Genomic DNA, 21,591 nt, shown 5'->3' with positions numbered 1-21,591 from the left:
CGCCATCCCCCAAAGCCTGGGGAGCACCAAGCCCCCACCGGTCACCCACCCCACCCCACCCCCTGCAGTGGCACCGCCTGGAGCCGGGGTCCCTTTGTTGGGCGCGCACCCGCTCCTTTTGGTGGCAAAGAAGTCGCGCAGTGGGAACGGCCGCGAGGGGGCGGGGAGCGGCCAGGGCGGGACTCCGAGCGCCGCCGGGCACTGCCAGACCAAAAAGTGGGGAGGAGAAATAAAGGCAGGAGGCGTCCGGGGACCTCGGCGAGGACACCACGCTCAGAAGTATGCGGAGGGCCCCCTCCCAGGCCCCGGCACTCGCAGATAGCCAGCCTCGCAAAAGTTTGGCGGCGGCTGCCCCGGCGGCGTCCATGGCTTTGCGCCCCACGGCTCGCGGGGGCTAAGCGCTCAGCGGGCGCCACTTCCCCCTGGGCCCCGCTTTTGTGTCTGTCTCGCGTCTTCTCATGCTGCCTCCGGCCACCTCCTGCGGTGGCCGCTGCTGAGGCGCTCGCTCGGGCGGAGGGGAAGAAGGGACCGCCACAGCGCGCGGTCCGGCGGGGACTATGGGAAACGGGATGTGCTCCCGAAAGCAGAAGCGGATCTTCCAGACGCTGCTGCTGCTGACAGTGGTGTTTGGCTTTCTCTACGGCGCGATGCTCTACTACGAGCTGCAGACGCAGCTGCGGAAAGCCGAGGCGGTGGCGCTCAAGTACCAGCAGCACCAGGAGTCCCTTTCCGCCCAGTTACAAGGTACGGTTAATGGACGCACCAGGCCAATGGCCAACTTTGTCCCACGCCTCCGCCCCCGCTGGAAAAGTGGCTTTGGTGAGCAATTGGCACTGCGGGTGCTACCTCTGACCTTCAGAGACATCGGAGGCGAGCCCTGCAGGGTCCCCTGGCCCTCTGGAGTGTCAGGGGAGGTGACATCCCCATCTTCCAGGTTCCGAAGGCGGTTGGTTACCTTTGAAACGGGTAGCACCAGTCCCTGGTCCTGTTGGGCCTGAGATGGGAGGTGCACACCGAGTGTTTTACTCTAGCACTTGTCAAAGGCCCAGCTGCAACCCGGGCAGGCACACCTCTAGCCCTCGCTCCGCTTCTGGCAGCCCATTCCGGAGGGGTGGTTTCCTGGCTCCTAGGTATTTGTTTCCCATTTGACTTTGTCAGTAGCCTAAGAAATGGGGGGCTTGGCAGAGATTTCTCCAGCTGTGCTGTTTTTTTTTTTTCCGGAGAAATTAAGCCATGGCCCAGCAGCCCAACCGAATGGCCTAGCCGAATGGATACTAAACCTGCTGGTTTCTGTTGACTTAGCAGGGTGACTTAAGAGATGTCGGATGTGTTGCAAAAGTCCACGGGACCACTGTTTACCATCCTGTAAGGATGTTTTTAAAAAAAGTTTGTCTTCTTGAGTAACACTTAGTTTATCACGGAGATAAGTGTGTGTGTGTTTTACAATTAGCCCTGAGAAGTCCTAGAAGAGAAACACAGTTTTTCACTTTGCCAGACAGAGCGAATATCACTTGAGCAAGACCTGCAGAAGGACTCAAAGCTCCTGCCCTTCTATTTTAGAATCTCATTTCATGTGAATTTCAGAAACATAAATGATGCATGACTGCAGTGTAAGCACCATGCTCTCTTGTTAAGAAGACAGTCATCATATATATATAAATACACACACACACACATATATATATAGAAAGCTTTTATGTGTACTTGTGGTTAGTTTTCAACACTTAGGCAGCCCTCTCTCCAACCAAAAAATAATAATAAAGAGCTGTGAGCAGTGAAAGGTTGACAGTTTTTGCTGATAATGCAAATATGGCTTATTTCATATTAATAGGAGGATACAAGCTGTATAGATGTATCTGCCAGTGTATATGTATACAAATATAAAACAGATGCCTTTTCGTTGCTTCAGCTGTTTTGAGTGTTTTCTAGTAAAAAAAAAATTAAGACGAGAGAAAATGATGCACAGCTGACTGCTTGGTCTTATTTGTTCTTCTCAACTTAGCAGAAAGAAAAGTATTTTTAGCTTCCTGAAGCTGCATAGCCACAGGCAGTGAAAATATGGTAGCTGGTCTTAGTTCAGATGGAAAACCTGTTTTGATAGTCATAACTTAGAAATTTTTGCCCCCTTAAACTCGTGGAGGTTTACCCATGAATTACATTGTTGGTATTCAAAGTGTGGATCTATATTTATGTATTTATTTATTTAGATGATATCAGCACCTTCCCTGGGAAGTTCAGTGCAGTCGGACCAAGGAAAAAATTCGCTGTCTAATAGTACAATGGCAGGGCTGGATTTTCACACTCATGGCTGGAAGGGGCTTGTTGGGTAGGTTCTGGGGGGTTGGTGCCTTGGTCTCTTGGTTTCGGAGTCCCATGAGAGCAGGCACTGCCGTGTTCGCTGGTGCATCCTCAGCACTGCCCAGAGCCTGACATTCAGGAGGCGGTGGACATATATTTATTCAGTCAACAAGCAAAATTACCCTAAACCATGGTGAGAAAATTAATCTCATGCACTTTTGTCTGCTTTCTCAGACTTCACTTCCCTGTCTCTGCTTTGTGAAAAGCCAAACAAAGTAACAACAATGAAATGTTTTACCCAAATAGCAGCTTTGCCCAAACTGCCAATGCTGAAACTCATTGACCAAGATCCTGATTTCTGAGTCATGGCCTTTATTTGCAGCATTCTCTTTTGAAAATCACTCTCAATTTCTTTTCTCAGTTTTGTTTGCCTTCTTTCGGTGGTAATGAGAGAAAGTGGTCATAAGTGGTAACACAATACCATAAAACACACAACGTAGCTTTGCAGCAGAAGAAATGTTGTGGCTAGTTCGACTGAGTTGCCCTAAAGTCCATTCTTAATTTACTCTTTTGCCACTTCCTCTTGAGTTGTGGTGTTGCAATAATTATAATGTAATTAAGCTCAAAGAATTGTTTCACAAGCAGGCTGCAGTTTCTTCTTTTTAAAATGGATTCCCTATAGACTTCTGCAGCATTTATTTTGGATTTCACATCTTCGGCCATTCAATAAGATTTTCTGACACTGTGCAGGCTTGCCTCCCTTTTCCGATGACAAATGACGTTTTACTCAACTACGTTATATACCACCTGCACTTGTTTTTAGGGCATTAGACTCTATACTTCAGACTTGTTTAGTTTTGTGAGATCTCTTGACCTGGCTTGGAGAAAGATCAGAGTTAATTATGAGTGGCCTTTTTTAAAAAATATGATTCTTGAAATGTTTAAGTAGTTTTGCTCTGTAACTTGATGGTATACATTTGTTAAGTGAGCATATTTAGGTCATCTTCAGTTTAAGAATGAGTTGTACTCCAGAGCTTCCTTTGAGAGTAGGTTACCTCTAATACCAAGTGCATTTTGTAGTAGAACAGTTCCAAAATAGGAGATGGTGGAGGTGACACAGGGAAAGTTCCAAGACAGGCACCCCCCTCCTCTAAGAACAAATATCTATGTCTGTCGGCCTGCCCACGTCCACCATCCCTACTGCACCGTGTTTATTCGGAGGAGTGGGCCGGGTGTTCCCTGCTGGTGGCAGAGGCAGTACTAAGAACCTTTGACCAGCACAGTGTTTCCTTAACCCTTTAAATTTTTTAAAATTTTTTTCAAGTAGGCCGTGCACCATTGTCTGCATGTACACACACACTGGTTCTCAGCTTTGACTGGCCATTAGAATTACCTGGGCAGCTTCCAGGCCAATTAAATCACAATCCAGGGGGGTGGAGCTCACCTAACAATCTTCCCACTACAATGGGCAGCCACGGTTGAGAGCCACAGCTCTGTGATCTCAACACTGAACCACTTCATAGAGTTAATCTACCAGCTTAGCCTCAAAGCCATTTAAGGTTTCTTTTCCTCGAGCATGCGATTCAGATTCTAGTCCTGCAACTTCTTATGTGAACTTGGGCCTCACGTTTTAAAATTTATATACTGGAGATTAGAATGACCTATTTCATCAGGGTATTGTGAGGATAAAATAGTTAATTCCTAGTAACCTGCTAGCACACCTGGTACATAGTAGGTACTGCTCATCAAAGATTAGTTGTTACTGTCCTCATGGTCCCTTCCCAGTTTTGTCATGGGTAAAATTTTGAATTGATAAAATTTGTTTTTATAATTATCCACCCCCTTCTATTGTACTTAAATGAAAGAAACTCAAAGAAAATAGGTGAACTGTCACAAATCTGAGTACTTTACTCTGGACCAGGGACCTTCCCTGGCAATTGCAACTCAGTGTGGTTACTGATTAACTCGCTTGTATATCATCAGGTTAGGAGAGGGTATAGCTGCTAGAGATAGGCAATAGCCTTGTGCAGCAAGATCTGGGAGAAAGATATGACTTTGCATTTTTAAAAGGTAGGGACAATGTGTTCCTCATTCTTAAAACACTTTATGACATTGTTACAGTGCCCTTGGTCTTCTCAGTGATGACCGGAAACCATATAGGGAAAGGTTTATATAATATTTTCTATGCTTCTGTTCCAGATAAATGTATTACAATGATTTTGAATTTTTAAAAAAGATTTTATTTACTTATTTTATTTTTAGAGAGAGGGGAAGGGAGGTATACAGGGAGAAAAACATCAGTGTGCAGTTGCCTCTCATGTGCGCCCCCACCAGGGACTTGGCTGGCAACCCAGGCATATGCCCTGACTGGGGATTGAACCAGCGACCTTTTGGTTTGCAGGCCAGCACTCCACCCACTGAGTCACACCAGCCAGAGCTAATGATTTAAAGTTTGTAAAGAAGTTTGGTGTTTTTAAGGGTCATAATGTAATTTAAGTAGTTGTCCTTTGCATCATGCTCCCCTAATAAGCAGGATGGTCTCCTAGCCAGAACATGAACACATTTTACTATAACTTGTTACTTTGTTTTCCACCTCCACTGAATTTGCTGGAAGGAAGGAGGGAAGAAAGGAAAGAAAGAAAAAAAAAGATTTTCCTTCAATTCAGAGCCAGGCTTTTTTTTTTTTTTTAATTCTTTCACCTTCAGTGCCTGGTGCCTGGCATATAGTAGGTGCTCAATAAATATTAGGTCTGTGCCTTTGTGGAATTTTGTCTTTGCCTATGAATGGGCTTATATGTGGTGGACAGTGGAGTGTAGTGGATAAGAGCTGGAGTCAGAGTGTCTGGATTTGATTTCATCTTTTTTCTTTTTTCTTTTTAGCTGTGTGATCATGGGCAAGTTACCTAACTTCTCTGTGACTCATTTTAATCGTATGTAGTAATTACGACAATGGTGCTTATACTAAGTTGTCATGAGGGTCAGAAGTGTTAGCTTCGAAGGCTGTAGCTTGCATTCTGGACTGTTGTGGAATCTCATGTACTGCAGAGTAGTTCACAGACCTCAGTAGTTTAGACTAACAGGTGTGGGCAGCACATTGTTGGTATACTCATTTTGAAGCACAAAGTTAGGACTTATAAACATCAATTAGATATGAACTAGTAAAACATTTTCACTGAAGTACATCTTGTAGTTAAAGGAAAATATTTATCAAGCTGTTTTTGTTTCATTTGTGTTTAAAAAATGGAACAGAAATATTTTCTAGGTTTAGTGGTTTTTATTTGTATGTAAAATTCTATTTTAAAACCCATTCCCTAAATAAAAGATAAAAACTTCTAGATATGTTTGAAAATTTTGCCAATTAAGTACTCTTGAGTATATATGATTTGCAAAAATTTTGATTCCACACATTGTGTCTGCCTCAGTTGTCCTTGTAAATGGGAACATGCCGATACTGGTTGACCATGTAAGAAAATTGCTCATTGTCTGTGAGCCTTTACTTTAAATACCAGGTGGGTTGAAAACCTTACCTTGAATTTTTTTATTCTCTCCTGCCTTTCCAAGTATAGTTTCTTTTAGGGCTGGGACACAAGACCAGGTCTCAGTGACTTTAGGAATGAATGCGCTGGAGTTGGCAAATGATGACTGAAGCTGGCGTGGACCAAAATGCAAAGGTTTGAGAGAAACCAGAAGGGAGAGAGAGAAAAAGGGACTAATATCAGCCTATGGCTTTTCGGAGCATTGAGAAAGATTCTTGCTCACATCTTTATGTCCTGAAAAGAAAAAAAAAACAAAAAACAAAAAACAGGGACTAATGCGAGGAGAGCGGACTTGGCATCAGATACAGTTTGAATGCAATTCTGATGTTGACCAGTAGAATGACCTTGACCAGGCAAGTAACCTCTCTGAACTTGGGTTTCTTCATATTTACTTGGGGATCACAGTGACTCTCTTGCTACTTGTATGGATTAGAAACAATGCATTTACATTGAACAATATGAATCCTGATTTATTAGGTGAGCAGGACTACTGCTGCTGGATTAGCGTCAGGCTGTTTATCTGGCCACCGTTTGCTACATCGAGGAGGTAGTAGGGTTATTAGGTGTGTCCTAGATATGACTCTTTTCGGGGCCATGCGCCCAATTCGGTTGAAACTTCTCTTTGATTTAAGATACACTCACTCTGACTTTTCTATTGTTTTGAGGCTTTTGTGGGGTTAAGACCAGAAAACACTTTACATGCTTGCAACTGAGTGTCATTATTTTATCATTGAAGACAACATATTTTTGCTTCTTTTACCAGTCAGTGGTTTGTGTTCTGGACCTTTGTTTGGAAGTGACAGTTTCATACGTAATATAACTATATTATAAAAGAAAAAAGGCAAGCTGTATTTTCCTCTCAAGCTACTGTTATTTGAAGTGAACTTATTGTGATAGAATTTTGAAAATTCATTTGAAGGGATTAAATTATTTTAAATATGTAACACTTATCTAGTGTCTACCATGTTCAGGTACTGTGCCAAGCACATGACATGCGTCTTGGCATTGAACAGGGGCACGAGCATTTTCATGTGAGTGAACAATCTGAGGCTCAGAGGGGTTAATTAACTTGCCAGTGTCAAGGTTGAATCTAGTGAGACTGAACTATGAACCCTAATGTGACTTCCTAGCTTGTGTTCATTCCACAGTACTTCGTTGCCCTCAAAATTACTTTAGTGTCCTGTGACAATGTTACTGGTTTTGAGAAAGTAGGTTAGGTGGGTTGTATGAGGGTTCAAGGTAAAATTTAGAATAAAAAGTCAGGTGCAATTATTTGATTTTCAAAGGTAGGGCATCTGCTCCTGTTAGGAAGGACCTTTTAGGCTGATACTGAGTTGATTTTAGGTGGTATGCAGATGACACATAAAATAACATCAAATCACATAGTAAAAGAAAATGTCCTTTTGAATCCCTTTTCAGTATGTTCTTGACAAGTCAAGTAGGAACTTTCAATTTGATGCAAGAACCTCTCCTAGGTAGATTTGCTCATTTATTTTTCTCAAAGAGAGCAGATTTCAGATAGCCAACAGCCTGATAGCCAGAAATTAATAATTGTTTCATTGTTTTATTGCATTTAAATTTTATAGTTACCATCCATTAATGCCATGTAAGTCAGATTTTTTTTCCATTTACAATGTATTAGCATAAAGTTTCCTTTGTGGAGTTTATTTTAGTGAAACAAGTGAATATTTGGCAACTCATAGTACCCATACATGTTTTGTGTGCATGAAGTAAGAACTCATGTTTGGAGTACCTGCGTATCTGAAGTTCAGGAGTGCATGAACTGTTCAAATCTGATGTGAACACTGTGTTTTGCAGGGAAGAAACCAATCCGGAAGCTGATGAATCACTTCCCACGTGTCTGGAGCTCAGCACAGAGACACACCCCTTGGGTCCCAGTGCAGTGTAGCTTTCCTGCCCTGTGCTCTGCTCTCTGTGGGGACTGACAGCACCCTCTTCTCCATTAGGACAGAAATGGGTGTTGCCGTTTTTAACAATGCTATGGATTTCTGAATAGCACATTTGTGTTCTTTGTTTTTACTGGCCAGTGATTGCTTATCCAGGGGAAACACCAGTCACTGCCCTTCACTAATAAGCCTCCTTAAATAGCCTCATAGCCTGGAGGGACATGGGCATGAAATAAATTGCCCTTTATAAGAGTATGACATTTAAAAAGTATTGCTTTAACAATTTTTCATATAGAAAATGCCACAATATGTTAGATAGTGAATAGAAAAGTAAAATACATACCGTCATTCTGAAGGATGAGGCATTATAGAACATTTTGAATGGCACCATTTCCTTGCCTTTGAGGGTAAGTGAATTTAAGGAAAATCTATGATTATTTTAGGAGAGCTAAACATTTCATTTCCCATTTCACATCCTATTTAAACCCCTTTAAATAGGTTTTTTGTTAAATAGGTGGAATTTTTGCTACAAACAAAAAAGATCTGCAAATCAAGGTATTTAAGAGAGCTTTGACCTTGCTTGTATGCGCTCGACAATATCTCGATGCTATAAAATAAATGTCCTAAACATAGATTAAAATTGGGCAGCTGATAATTACTTGATTATTTAGGTTGGTTAATGTACAACAGTTTATCAAGTTTTACATTGATAAGATTTAATATTATGAATCTATAATTTCTCTTCCATCAATCTTTTAACCCATTAACAAACATTTCAAGGGAATTTTTAAAGGACTTTATGGCCTTTTTAAAGGTTTGATGCTGTAAAACACATTAAATGGTACTGATGTCAGACATCACTTTTATTAGAAGATGAAAATAAATTCTCTTTACTATATAGGTGAGCATCAGCTCAAAATCCAGAAGCCATCTGAGTGTGATCTGGGAGTGGGGCAAGCTCCTTGAGCACAGCTTCTCAAGTACAGGTCCTCTTCATCTGTAAGTCCGTGAACCTGAAGGGTCAAGTCTTCTGACCTCAACACAACTGACGTACAACAGTGGGGCAGGCCCAAGACACTTCCATATTCTAGTTCAACAAAGCAGAAAGTCTACGGGCTTGTATGTAGGAGTCCCTGGTGCACAGCAGTTTTGAAATCAAGCCAGGCAGACGGTCCTTGACTAGGTTTTCAGGCCTGGGAATAATTCTCCATGGCTCTCCATTCTACCATTTTGGCTATTGGTGCTACTCTCTGAGCCATCCTTCCTTTTCGTGACAGATAGTATGTGCCTGCAGCTGGGTTTTTTCAACCTGCTTCCTGCCCATGGAACTTTTGAGGTCTATGGCCTTTTTGCACATAGTACTGTCTCTGTCCCTTTCAGTCCAAATTTCTGTTGATAAAATTCTCTTGTTGGGGTTTACTCTGTTGGACAAAAACCACACCCACATATTTCTTGGAGATAACTCCTTCTCTGCCTTCTGCTGAGGCAAAGGAGAGACAATGCCCCTTAACTTCCCAAAGGCCTGTGGAAAGGTCTTGCAAATCACACTCTTAAACTTTTCCTAGGATCTGACTGAATAGCACTCTGAGACACCACATTTCCAAGGTCTTAACCAGGATTTGAAAAACCATACCTTTGATTTCATCACGTTTTTTTCTGACAGTTCCCTGGTATCGACCTTGGGAAGCCATTTCTCCATTTTAGCATTGTTTGCTGCCTAGAGAAGCTGAGAGTGCTCAAAACCATCTAGTCCTGCCTCCGTTCTGTTTAGTAGTCCTTCCCTCACGGTACCCTCTTACAGTCTACTGTAAGCAACAGGAAAAAACCAGGTAGCATCTTTAACATTTTGCTGGAAAATCTTAGCTATACTGGCCAATTCATTTTTCACTTTTTGTGTAACTGCCAGCAACTGTGGGCCATGCAACTACACCGAGTGTGGGTATTGTTAAACCTTCTGCCACTACATAATTTCCAGCTTCCAATAAAATTTTCTTTATTTTCACTTACACCTTTACTAGCAAGCTCTTCAGAGTCCAGAATTCTGTGTACCTGTGTTCAAGCACCTTATCCTCTCACTCACACACCTCTGAAGTTCCGCTACACAGTTCCAAAGCCTCTCCTGCCTTTTAGATTTGTGTTATGGTAGCACTTCACTTCCAAAGTCTGTGTTAGCTACCCTGTTGCACAACAAAGTATCCACAAACTGAATTGCCTTAGAACAACAAATACTATTTTATAGTTTCTGTGGGCAAGGTAACTGGGCTTAGCCCGGTGATCCTCCCAAGCTCCATCATGAATGCTGCATGATGGAGCTGCTGACGAGGGTGGAAGTCTTCTCAAAACTCAGTTGGGATATAAGAACCAGCTTCAGAATTCACAGTGTGGTTGTTGGCAGGCCTTGGAAAGTCTGCTTTCAATCCCACTCTTCTGGTCTTTTGATAGGACTTTCCATCGTGCCTACATGGAACTTAAAATACGATAGCTGCCTTCCCTCAGGGCAAGAGATCCGAGAGAGAGTGTGAAAGAGCCCAAGATGAAAGTAAAAGTATTTTAATAACCTAATCATCTTGAAAGTGGCAAAACATAGCTTCTGCCATATTCTGCTAATTACTCTTGAATCACTAAGTCAGCCAACACTCAAGAAAAGGAGTTTTGTGAAGATATGAATGACACAAGATGGGGATCTTTGGGGGTCGCCTTGGTAGCTGCCTACCACAAAGTGAGAATGTCATTTCTTTCACTGTTGGCATAGCATTACCAAAGTCCTCATAAGCTAACATTTATTGGGCACCTGCTGTGTGCCAGGCACTGTTCTAAATTGTTTTCTTGGATTATGCAACATAATGCTTTTGAAAAAAATGTTGTGCGACATATCAGAATTCGTTACAATTTAACTTGAAGTATATTAGCAACAAGTGGCATTTGAAATCATGGTCTTCAGGAGGAAATGATCTGGTATCTAAACTGACTTGGAAAAATTAAAAATAAAGGAGAGTTCCAGGTAACTTTCTGAAGTATAATCCCAACCAGTATGCTGTCAAGAGAAATCCCAAAGTGGAAGGCATCGTGTCCTTGGGTAGTTTCAAAATCCATTGACAGAATGCGACAATTTCCCACTCCTGCAAGGCAAGTAGCTAGGAATGCGGTGCAGGGTGTTCATTTACAAAGCATTTCCACGTGCCTCTGAGTGTTCTTTCTGGCTTTAGAGACTGCAGCCCTTGGTGAAGACCTTGGTATTCAGTAGTCAGAAGATAATTTTTATAGAATTTTACTGGCCTCAGCTAAAAATCTTTCATTTAAAGAAAGAGCACTAATTGCATGACAGGTTATTTCAACTTGGTTATTCATCCTACTTTAAAAGTGAAGTTTAAAATATTATAATCTATGAATATGCCTTGTGATATTAATAAAATAAAAAACAGCATAAAAGCATATCATGAAACAGTCATTAAATGTTTTCTGAACAAGTGTAATTCCAAATTCATAGTAAGGCCTCTCTTTTCTAAACATATTTTAGTAATTAGAAATGTGTGTAATAAATATTTCTATTTTCCTTTTGACTCTCCTGAACATATTTCTATAAGAGATTGGATTGGGAAGAGGACAAAGAATATTTTGTCAACATGTTTGAGGCCATATTCCATTCAAGAATTAAGGAGAGTTCTGTCTCTGTCAGTGAGAAGTTACTGCTGAGTTTCTGTAGAATCAGTGATCATCTTCCTGCCCCACTTTTATCTGTGTGGGTGCCAGCTGCTGCCACGGTGCTCATTGTTACTTTATGTCACCATGACTTCTCTTGGCGATGCTCATGCAGGTATCGTAAGTCTCCTGTGACATGTGGTTTCTGTTCTCTGTCCCCAAAACCAAAATGGTAAAAACTCCCTATGCATTGCACAAGGAAGTGCTAACAACATGTGCTGTGTGGTTCTCAGGGAGATTCACAGATTGCATTTTTTTTTTTTCACATACCTTTCACTCCCTGGGTTGATCATGGTCCATATGGACCAATCTAAAGGATGCTCTTTTCTGTTGAAACTGTCCAGGGAAGCAGCAGCCAAGAGTTAGCTAGACACCGTAAGAAACTTCATCTGAAGATCCCATGGTAGCAGCGCTTTGCATAGAGGCTGTGCCTTCAAAGAAAGACTGCTTTGTTTTTATTGTTGGCCTCCAGCTGTTCTTAAAACTGCCTCCTACTCAGCAACAACTCATTCCTGACACCACATAGTGGGTCTTGTCTGTGATCCCTTCTTCCTTAAAGGTGGCATTTTCAATTTGGGATCCCTGGGAGGTCCATGAATTAACTGAAAATATATGCCACTTCTGTATATGTGCCATTTTCCAAGACAGAAATCATAGCTTTTATCAGATTCTCAAAGCATCAGTGACCTGAAAAAGGTTAAGAACCACTGCTTTAGGGCAAATTCCTCTTTCTCAGGTACTTTTAAGTCCACCTTGGAATTTGACCTCCCCTGATCCCCTCCAATGAGCCCTTTAGAAAGTGGCTGGGTTTTGTAATGGGGAGGTAATGGTCAGCACTATTACCCTAAAGCTCTAACCCACTCCTTCCCCTCAAATTTAGGAGGAATCCTGATTAGGGACCTAAATGGCATTTAATAGTTGCATTCCTAGCATCCATTAGTAATTGCTTCATAAATAATACAAAGTGCCTTGCAATTATGTGAGAAATTTATACTTTTCAATTTGCTTTATATTCATGATATCATTTAGTCCTGAAGACAACCCTATGATATAGAGTAAAGCAAAATATGCTATATTATGGCCAGTTTAAATTTGGGGAGACAGAAGGCACGTAGCAGGCCAGTGACATGCGTCAGATGAATGTTTAAACTGCTTGAGTCCTAACTCAGGGCCCTGACTCAGCCTCAGTTTCCAAGGCTCCCTTGCCCTGGCACTATAATGAGGTTTTAGCAGTGTTCACAAAACAGAGTTTCCTTTCTGACTTTGCATCTCAGAGGGAACTCTGTCCTGTCAGATCCTGTCAAACAGTTAATATTCCCAGATGGTGACTCACCTGGGTCAGAAAACTGGTCTCCTTGGAGTCTGCCTGCCAGCCCCACCTCTTCCCATCTCTGCCCAAGGAAGGTGCTGATGGCGGCTCAAGCTCCTCATTCCTGCTTCACCTCTGTAGCTTTCCACTGTCTGTGGCATGTTTACTTTGTTCCCTTTTTGGATCTCACATGCCCTGGAGGATCCAGGCAGGCTCCGCGAGACTGGGTCTCACTATATTAAGAGCAGTAGTCTCTGTGGTGAACTTGGCTTCACCACCCTTCCCATTTATCTCTCTGGCACACTGTCCTTGATCCAAAGTTAGGGGCTTGAGTTGTCCCTTACCTTCGGATGACTGGCTCTCTTTTGGACTCCTCTGCATTCTGGGGTGTAGACAGGGCTTAAGCGCACACTTAGAACCCTGCTCCTTTCACCACAAGCTGTCTCCTCCTGATAGCATCTGTAGTATCATCTTGATTTTAGAGGGGGCTTTGAAGCTCAGCATTCAACTGAGTCTCCAGCTGTGTTTTTTGGTTTCCATATGTAGAAGTCAAATCACTCCTGAATAAATCATAGATTGGTAGAGCAGGAAAGAATGTTTGCAGAACCCAGGATGTAAAGAGCAGCATATGGATGCGTTTTGGCTTGGCCCACACAGAGCTCTGAAGAATTTCACAGTAGTTGTCTACAAGGAAAAAAAGAAAGATATTTTATGTAAACATCCGGATTTCTGACTTTGAAAGTCATAAGACCCCTGGACACTGGGCTGCATTCCTGCATGGTGAAAGGCTCACATTTTGAAGGGAGCAGGTGGGCTTCAGTTGGCAAAAATTCTCAGTGGGAATTGTTTAACTTGATTGACTTCTTTAGTTTCTCAGTGAAGAAAGTATACCTCAGATCAAATGACTCATTGTGCTGTCCAGTGTGGTAGCCACTGGCCGTGTGTGGAAAACACACTTAAGTGCAGCTAGTGTGAGTGAATAACTGAATTTTAAATTTTAGCTAATTTAAATTTAAACATTAAAACTAAAGGGTTATGAACTATTTTTCTGTCCAACAAAACTTTATTCTTTTGGTGACACTACATTTCAGTTAACTGTTGTATTGAATTAGATATCATGGGTGGATTACAGTGTACATATGCTTTCTATTTTCTTTTATTTGTGGCTGCTAGAAATTTAGAAATTAGAAATGTGATTCACAGTGTATTTCCATTGGACAGTGCTGGTTTTACAGAGTATACATAGCTTGCTGAAGGCCGTGTGATTAGTTAGCAGATACTCACAGTTCTACCGATATTTCTTCTCCATGACTAAAGTGGTACCCAACTGTTTTTGTAATCCTCAAAACCTTTTTACTATGACATACAATCTCACACACTCCTATAGGAGTTCTTTTTTCCTCAATTTTATGAGGTACATAATACAGAAGTGATTTCATGTAAAAGGAATTAAGCTTTGTGTATTATCATCTATTAGATAATAAGGGTAGTTTTAAAAATAAAGCTTATGTTCATGATACATATGGCTATTTTGAATTTTTAACACAGTCGAAGTAACACTATATTTGATTTTGCCACATATGTATAGGATATGTAGTCTAAAATTAGTTACATATTGTAGCTTTAAAACTAGACAAAATTGCTTGTATTTGACAAGACAAGAAAGAATGAAATACTTTACCAGTAAAACATAGGGCATATGAATAGCCTAATCAAATCTAACATTTCCTTTTTTTGACATTATAGCTCTGCCCCGCCTCCTAAAGATAATCACCATTGATTAATTTTGCCTGTTTTTGTACTTTACATATCATTATATATATAGTATATACATCAAACAGGTGTCTGGCTTCTTTTGCTTAACATTGTGAGATTTACCCAAACTGTTAGATGCATTTATAGATTATTTATTTTTATTAGTATGCCTTATATAAGTTTGTCACAATGTATCGCTTTATCCATCCTCCTATTGACAGATGGTTTGGATAATGTCAGTACCTTCTGATACGTTCTTTAGTCTTTTTTTTTCCCCCAAGGACTGGCAGCTCCGTAGTGTACTCAATGATTATTTTGAGTAAAATAGTGAAATTTAAGGACTGTTTTGAGAGCATTTGCAAATTCATTCCCTTATTATTGCCCTCTGCTAGTGCTGAATTAATATCCATGTACAGCCTGTCTGTGTGCACTAGTCTATTATTTGGATAAATCTAAAAATATGACCAAAATAAAATCAACTAAAACTTGATGTTCAAAACACAAGCATTGGTATCATTGTTCAGCCAGTGATAAGCTGCCCAAGGGACCACCCGGATGTGAGCTGGCTTGTCTGTTCTCTCCACCGTCATTCATGCTCGTTCGGTACATTCTTTGTCCACTGTATTGTGTAAACGGGTCGTTTTTAAAGTAATTTAGTTAGTTCAGAAAGTAGAAATTATAACAGGTCCAGTTACTGCCTTTTACTAAATTTATTTCCTGAAGCACGTTAACGGCCCCTGTGGTTTGGGAACACTGCCCGGCCCCGGAGGGTCCAGAGCATAACGGAGCTTTCCAGAGGAATATCACAGCAGCAGCTCAGACACCTCGTGGGTGCTTACTCTAGCCTTAAGAGTTTTTCTAAGTTATAATTTTGTGATTTTTAAGTTCTGAGCTGTTAGCTTCAGTGAAAAATAATGAAAATAAGAATTACATGTAGTGAGTCATACTTAGCAATTTGTTGCTACACAGTAGATTTCACAGTGTAATTTTGCGTTATTGTATAGAAGTGGCAAAAAGGGCAAAATGTTCTTGGAATTGATCCATGAAAATCTCCTTAATATTGTGTTTATAATCTGTGATAACTGAACTTGTGTTAGGCTACAGGTTGTCTTCATGTTAATTATGCTAGGAAAAAATTAAGTAATAAAAAATATGGGTAAACAAAAATCTATCCCACTTTTTAAATGAACAGATTTCTAAATACTCAGGAACATAGAAAGGAAAGATATTCTCCTAACCAAAGAGTTAACCATGGTTCCTATCTAGTGACCTGGGCAGGCCCCGAAAGTATCAGGACTCAAAAGCAGTACAGGGACAAGACTGCCAGCCGTCAGAGGGGAGAAGGGCTGCAGGGCTGTGTAAAAAGATGAAGGGAGCCCTGGCTGGTGTAGCTCAGTGGATTGAGTGCAGACTGCGAACCAGGCATCGCAGGTTCGATTCCTAGTCAGGGCACATGCCTAGGTTGCAGGCCATGGCCCCCAGCAACCACACATTGATGTTTCTCTCTTTCTCTCTCTCTCCCTTCCCTCTCTAAAAATAAATAAATAAAATGTTTTTTAAAAAAGATAAAGGGATGAAGCAAAAAAAAAAAACAAAAACGCCCTCACAGACACAGACAACAGAATGGTGATTGCCGGAGGGAAAGCGGGGTGGGAGAGGTAGGAGAGGCTCTAGGGGAATGAATGGTGGTGGAGGAGACTTGGCTCAGGGTGGTAAAGACACAATAGGATGTATAGATTATGTGTTATGGAATTGTACGTCTGAAATCTACATAATAATATAATTTTATGAACGAATGTAACCCCAATAAAGTAAACAAAAGTTATACTTATTGAACACTTCTTTAATTCAAGAACTTTTATGATTCATACTGACTCCTCCTCCCAACCCTGGTTAGGTCACACCTGTGAACTTTTAAGGGAAGCTATTCAGAAACTTTGCAAAAAACCAGACAAGTGGTTCTGGATTATATCAGATATTTAAGGAGATGCTTTACTTTTAGTTCACTTGGAGGACTGCTTGGTAAATTGGAGAAATATCTGAGGTTACACAATTATAACTTGGGTTTCTTTAAACATGGCTTATTCACTACATTATAGTTTATTTCTGGAAATTAGATTTTAGTTATAGAATGAATGTCTGTCTTTCTGTGACATATTTTTCTTAAAAAATCCCTTATGGAAGAGATTTCTGATTCTGTTTTCTAAAATAGAAGAGAGCCAAAGAAATTACTATCAGTTTGGGATAGGTCAATCAAGGTGCTGTGGCATGATGCAATTAATATTATGTTGGTAGCCTTTTAAATGTACAGAGCATCAATATATTTCAAAATCTCAGTGTTTTACAATAATAAGTATGTTCATGTTCACAGGTCTGCAGTCTGGCTGTGACTTGGCCATTATCGACTGGGCTAGGCTGGGCCCAGCTTGCCTGGACCTAGGCATTGACAACAGGTGTGTGATCAGTTTCAGGCAGACTCCAAATGCCTCCTTTCTGTGACCTGTGCTGAAAGGATTTCATCTACCTGGGGGTGCTCTTCTCAGGGTGGATCACAGGAGCACCAGAGGGCAAGTTTTAACATGCAGTGCCTCTTAAAGCCTTGGGTTGGAACTGGCTCACTGTCAGCTTTGTCTACATCCCATTGGCCCTGCAAGTCATGTGGTCAGTCCCAACACTAATGGATTGGGATGCAGAGGAATACTGTGCCCACAGCAGTAAACACAGCAACATGAGTGGCAGAGTGTGGATGTGTTATTACAACAGTGAGGTTGAAGAATTTGGAGGATGACCCCATCTATCATAGTCAGTTTCAAAATTAGTATAGTGTGAGATGAAAGAAGAAAGCTTCCTTTTTTCTTAAAGAGATTTTATTTACTTATTTCCAGAGGAGAAGGGAAGGAGAAAGAAAGGGGGAGAAACATCAGCGTGTGGTTGCCTCTTGCATACCCCCTACTGGGGACCTGGCCCGCAACCCAGGCATGTGCCCTGACTGGGAACCTAACTAGTGACCTTTTGGTTTGCAGGCCGGTGCTCAGTCCACTGAGCCACACCAGCCAGGGCAGAAGAAAGCTGCTTTTATCTGAGGAGTTATTTTATGGTGATTTGACAAAGACTTTTAAAAAGACTAACATTAAATAGTATGATTTTAGTCATATTCATATTGTCTTGGCAAAGGGTTGAATTTATAAGGAATAAGCACTTAGCATAAATTCTAAGCAAAAGGCAGTAAGTAATTATATTCTTTTATTCCACAAACTTTTTCTGAAGTACCTACTGTCCAGAGACTTCCTTGGGTTATAAATTTTATTATACTGGTGCTGGTATCAAGAGAAAGAGTGTAAAAAATGTATCTGTTAAAGTTAAAGCCCTTTCTGTTGGATTCTTATGACTCTGCTCTCTCAGTAACATTGAATAAGCAGACCTTCTCTATCAGAGTATTTCAACATTTATGATGCTGATTTTAGTAGCAAGAGCAGATATGACTAAACACAGGATTTACTTCTATATACTAGCTTATGTGGGTAAAATAAACAACTAAAACAATTTAGAACATGGACCCATGGATAGCTTTAGGCATTTATGTTTTTGTGTAGACTTCTCATAATACTTTTTAAAGAGAAAATTGTGGCATGTTTGCTGTGATTCTTTTGTAAAAAAAATTAAATGAAAAAAATTCTGTTAGTATTTATTTGAAGGTTATCGAACCTACCATGGCAACTATGTATGTTTATACCCAAGGCCGTGGGGAAAAACCATGGGAAGTTCATAGAGGTGGATGCCCTGGCTGTCCTTCCATCGTTCTTTCTTTTAAAAACTTACCCGATTTTAGGCATTTCTTTAAAACACCCTTACTTTTCAAGTTGTACACTTACTAATTTCTTCCTTTTCATATGTGATTGTCTGTGTGTGATTGTATATATGTGGGTGTGTGACTAGTCAGTTATGGTGTTGGTCTTGGGCAGTAAGATAATCCTGATAGCATTTCATTTATGTTTTTTTCTTCTAAAGTATGATTCTTCATGTCTCAGAATGAGAATATTAGAAATTTCTACTGAAAACGGGAAGCTGCAGGGATCCCTAGGTACACAAGTGTGGCTTTGATTTGGGATTGGAAATTTCCTGTGAGTTGTGCTGACACGCTTTTGGTGCACGTAATACAAGAAGCAGTAGGAGAAGACATTTTTTTTTTCTCTGCCAAGTTCATTTCTGTACTTTTGGTGAACAATACCTGCTCAGAAAATTTTCAGAGTAGGAGCATGTAGATTCTTGTTAAGACCTAATCAGCAAAACTCTGTGAAAGCAGTGTATGTCTGTTCTGTAACTCAAGGAAATACTTGTTATTAACTTGTTCCTTTGGAAATAATATGTTGATGTGGAAAGAAAATCTAGCTTTGGTCTTTATCATCTCTGCTTTATTACTTGATTTTTTAATTTTTATTTTATTAATTTTTTTTTTACTTTGCTAGCTGAGTGCTTAAACACTTTTTTTTTTTAAATAGTCTGGTTGGCACTAATCAGAGCAGACACCAAAAAGAATATTTCTGCAGATTGTTTAATTCTTTTATAAAAGGAAAAGTCTTTTTTTCCAGACCCCCCAGTATTTAACTATAAGAGATTATGATTTTCAACTACCACACCTGCAATTATTTCTTTGAATGTTGAGTTGTGTTTTAGTAGACCGTATCTCATTTCCCCTCTATATAGGTCTATTCTGGTGTTACTCGGGTCATACAGAAAAACCAGAACCGACAGGCACGGCGTAGGGCTATGTAAGATGTTTTTCATACAGTCGTGTTGACTCTGCTTTCAAAATGTCTACCCTGAATCCTACCAGTCTACAAATATTTCTGTTTCTAGCCTCCTGGCCTGACGTGCCGCAGTACCTTGACTAAGTGCAGTAGGCTTCCGCCTGGTTGTCTTGCTTTCATCCTTGCGCCCGACATCGTAGTCCAGTAGTTTACAAAGGTTACTCCTTGTAGAGTGTAAATCAGGTGATATGCTTTCCCACCTCTCTTTGGAGGGGATGTTAACACACTTGATTTAATTCACCAACAAGATTGCAGCTGCACGGGCCTTTCAGCTGTTTCAGTGGCACCCCCAGCTTCCTCCTTTCTCAGAATCTTTATGCCCGCTACCCTGTCTGTCTGGAAAGTTCTTCCCTGAGATTTCTTCATCATCGCTGGCTCCCTTTGATTCTAGCCTCAGCTCAGATTTCAACTTCAAAAGGCAGCTGTATTATTTATTGCTGCATAACAAATGACCCCCAAACTTAGAACTTTCAGGCAGCAAACATATAAACATGCACTATTTCGCAGTTTCCTGAGGGTATGAATCCTGGAGCAGCTTAGCTGATTGGTGAAGCTCATGTCTTTCATGAGACTGTAACGAAGGTGTTGACCAGGCTGCCTCTCAAAAGGTTCAGCCAGGGGAGAATTCACTTCTGAGCGCATTCCCACCGTTGCTGGCAGGCTCCAGTTCCTCACTATTGATCAGATACTCAGTTTCTCACTATAAAACATCCCTCCACACATTGCCCTAGTGTCCTCGTGACATGGCATCAGCTCCCCACAGAGTGAAGGATCTAATAGAGGAACAGCCGAGCATGGAAGCCACAATCTTTTATAACCTGACCTTGGAAGTGGGTGAGATCACTTGTGCTGGAGGCTACCAGTCACGAGGGCCATCCATGGTACAGTGTAGCAGGGGGAGTGCTCAAGGGCTCGAGTGCCAGAAGGTGGGGATTGTAGGGAACAAGCTGCAAGGCTGGGAGCATCCCTGCCCCCATGAGGTTTCACTGGTTACTTTCAAGAAGGCTACACCTTTCATATTTGTACCTCTAACACTCCCTCACTACGTGTCTTCTTGGTTTAAGGGAATATCCACATAAACAGAAAAATGATAGTAGTTCATCAATAGTTCATCCATCCAGGGTACTATCTATCTCCATTATCCTTCATTATTGTTTGATTTGCACTGATGATGATCTGAAATCTCATGTTGTATCTCCTTGTCTATTGACTTTCTTCTTCTATGGGATTATAAGACCTTAGGTTCAAAAAACTGATTTTTTATGATCACTATTCTAATTCTGAGCTTAGAAAGACAATGTCTGCAATATAGTAGATAGTTATTTGATAAGTGAATACATTGGTTTGCCTTTTTAAGCCCGAGAAGTTCTAGTGTAACCATTTTCTATGGAAGTATTTCTACATGCATTCCAGTGTTCTAAAATTGAGTATACTGAACATACATACATTTCATTGCTTTAAGGAATATTTGCTGAGTTTACCTTATATGGAGGTACTGTGCTAGATACTCTGGAGTTATATAAACACACATAAGACATGGTTCCTATCCCCAAGGAGTCTTTTTAGTAAGGAAGAGTAGGCGATGGCGTGGACCATATGAGAACACATGTAATAAAACCCTTTTCTTTATTTAAATTCAAAATTACAGGGTTAGAGGCAAGGTGAGAACTGGAGGAGCAGACCACACAAACAGAGTGTCTCCTTGATGTCTTAGGGCCAGCACCGCTATTTTGTGCTGTAATGTTGTTCCTTTTAGCATGCTCAGAATGGGAGAAGGAACAGACCCTATTCTGAACAATAAAAAAAAAATCAGGAAACCTTATCTTTATAAGCAGAAACAGTAAATTATTTAGTTGCATATTTTTAAAGATCACCTTGCTAAAATATATATGAAGTTGTGTTTCGTTATGTGTGGTCATCACACGTGGAGCAGTCCGTGCACACATTAAAGAGCCCTCAGTCAGCCAGTCTTTGGAATTAGTGCTCTGAGTAGTGATTATTTTTTATAGCATCCTTTGCTGTTACCAACTTCTTACGATAGACATGCTGTCTACTTCTTATTAATTAAAGTTGCTTCATCTAATTTTGATGTGGACTTGAAAGCCCCAAAACCAAACTTTATAGAACTGTGTATAATAAGAATAAATATTATTCTGTACAAAGTTTTCTTTTGAAATAATTAAGTGTTAAGGGAGATTTTATTTTTAATTCAGTTCTTTGTGATCTACTCATGCATCTTTCTGGTACTCACCTATATTTCCACAATTCTTAATAGACAG

General features: G+C 40.7%; 1 protein-coding gene across 3 annotated transcripts in view; it reads left to right on the top strand.

Moving 5' to 3' along the window:
- Positions 1-115: 115 nt before the first annotated feature.
- Positions 116-21,591, top strand: part of GOLIM4 (golgi integral membrane protein 4) — a 68,597-nt gene continuing 47,121 nt past the window's right edge. Inside the window, exon 1 of one of the 3 annotated variants that reach the window (XM_045851471.1) lies at positions 116-744. In XM_045851471.1, the coding sequence (XP_045707427.1) occupies positions 558-744 (187 nt within the window). In that variant the 5' untranslated portion in view covers positions 116-557. The remainder of the gene's footprint in view (positions 745-21,591) is intronic. The other 2 variants (XM_045851472.1, XM_045851470.1) reach the window with 2 other exon arrangements.

The sequence above is a fragment of the Phyllostomus hastatus genome, unplaced genomic scaffold (genome assembly GCF_019186645.2).
Source record: "Phyllostomus hastatus isolate PE091 unplaced genomic scaffold, TTU_PhHast_1.1 phas_contig_86, whole genome shotgun sequence".
NCBI classification, from domain to species: domain Eukaryota; kingdom Metazoa; phylum Chordata; class Mammalia; order Chiroptera; family Phyllostomidae; genus Phyllostomus; species Phyllostomus hastatus.
The sequence above is the reverse complement of the archived record's forward strand: the minus strand, read 5'-3'. Positions and strand labels throughout refer to the sequence as shown.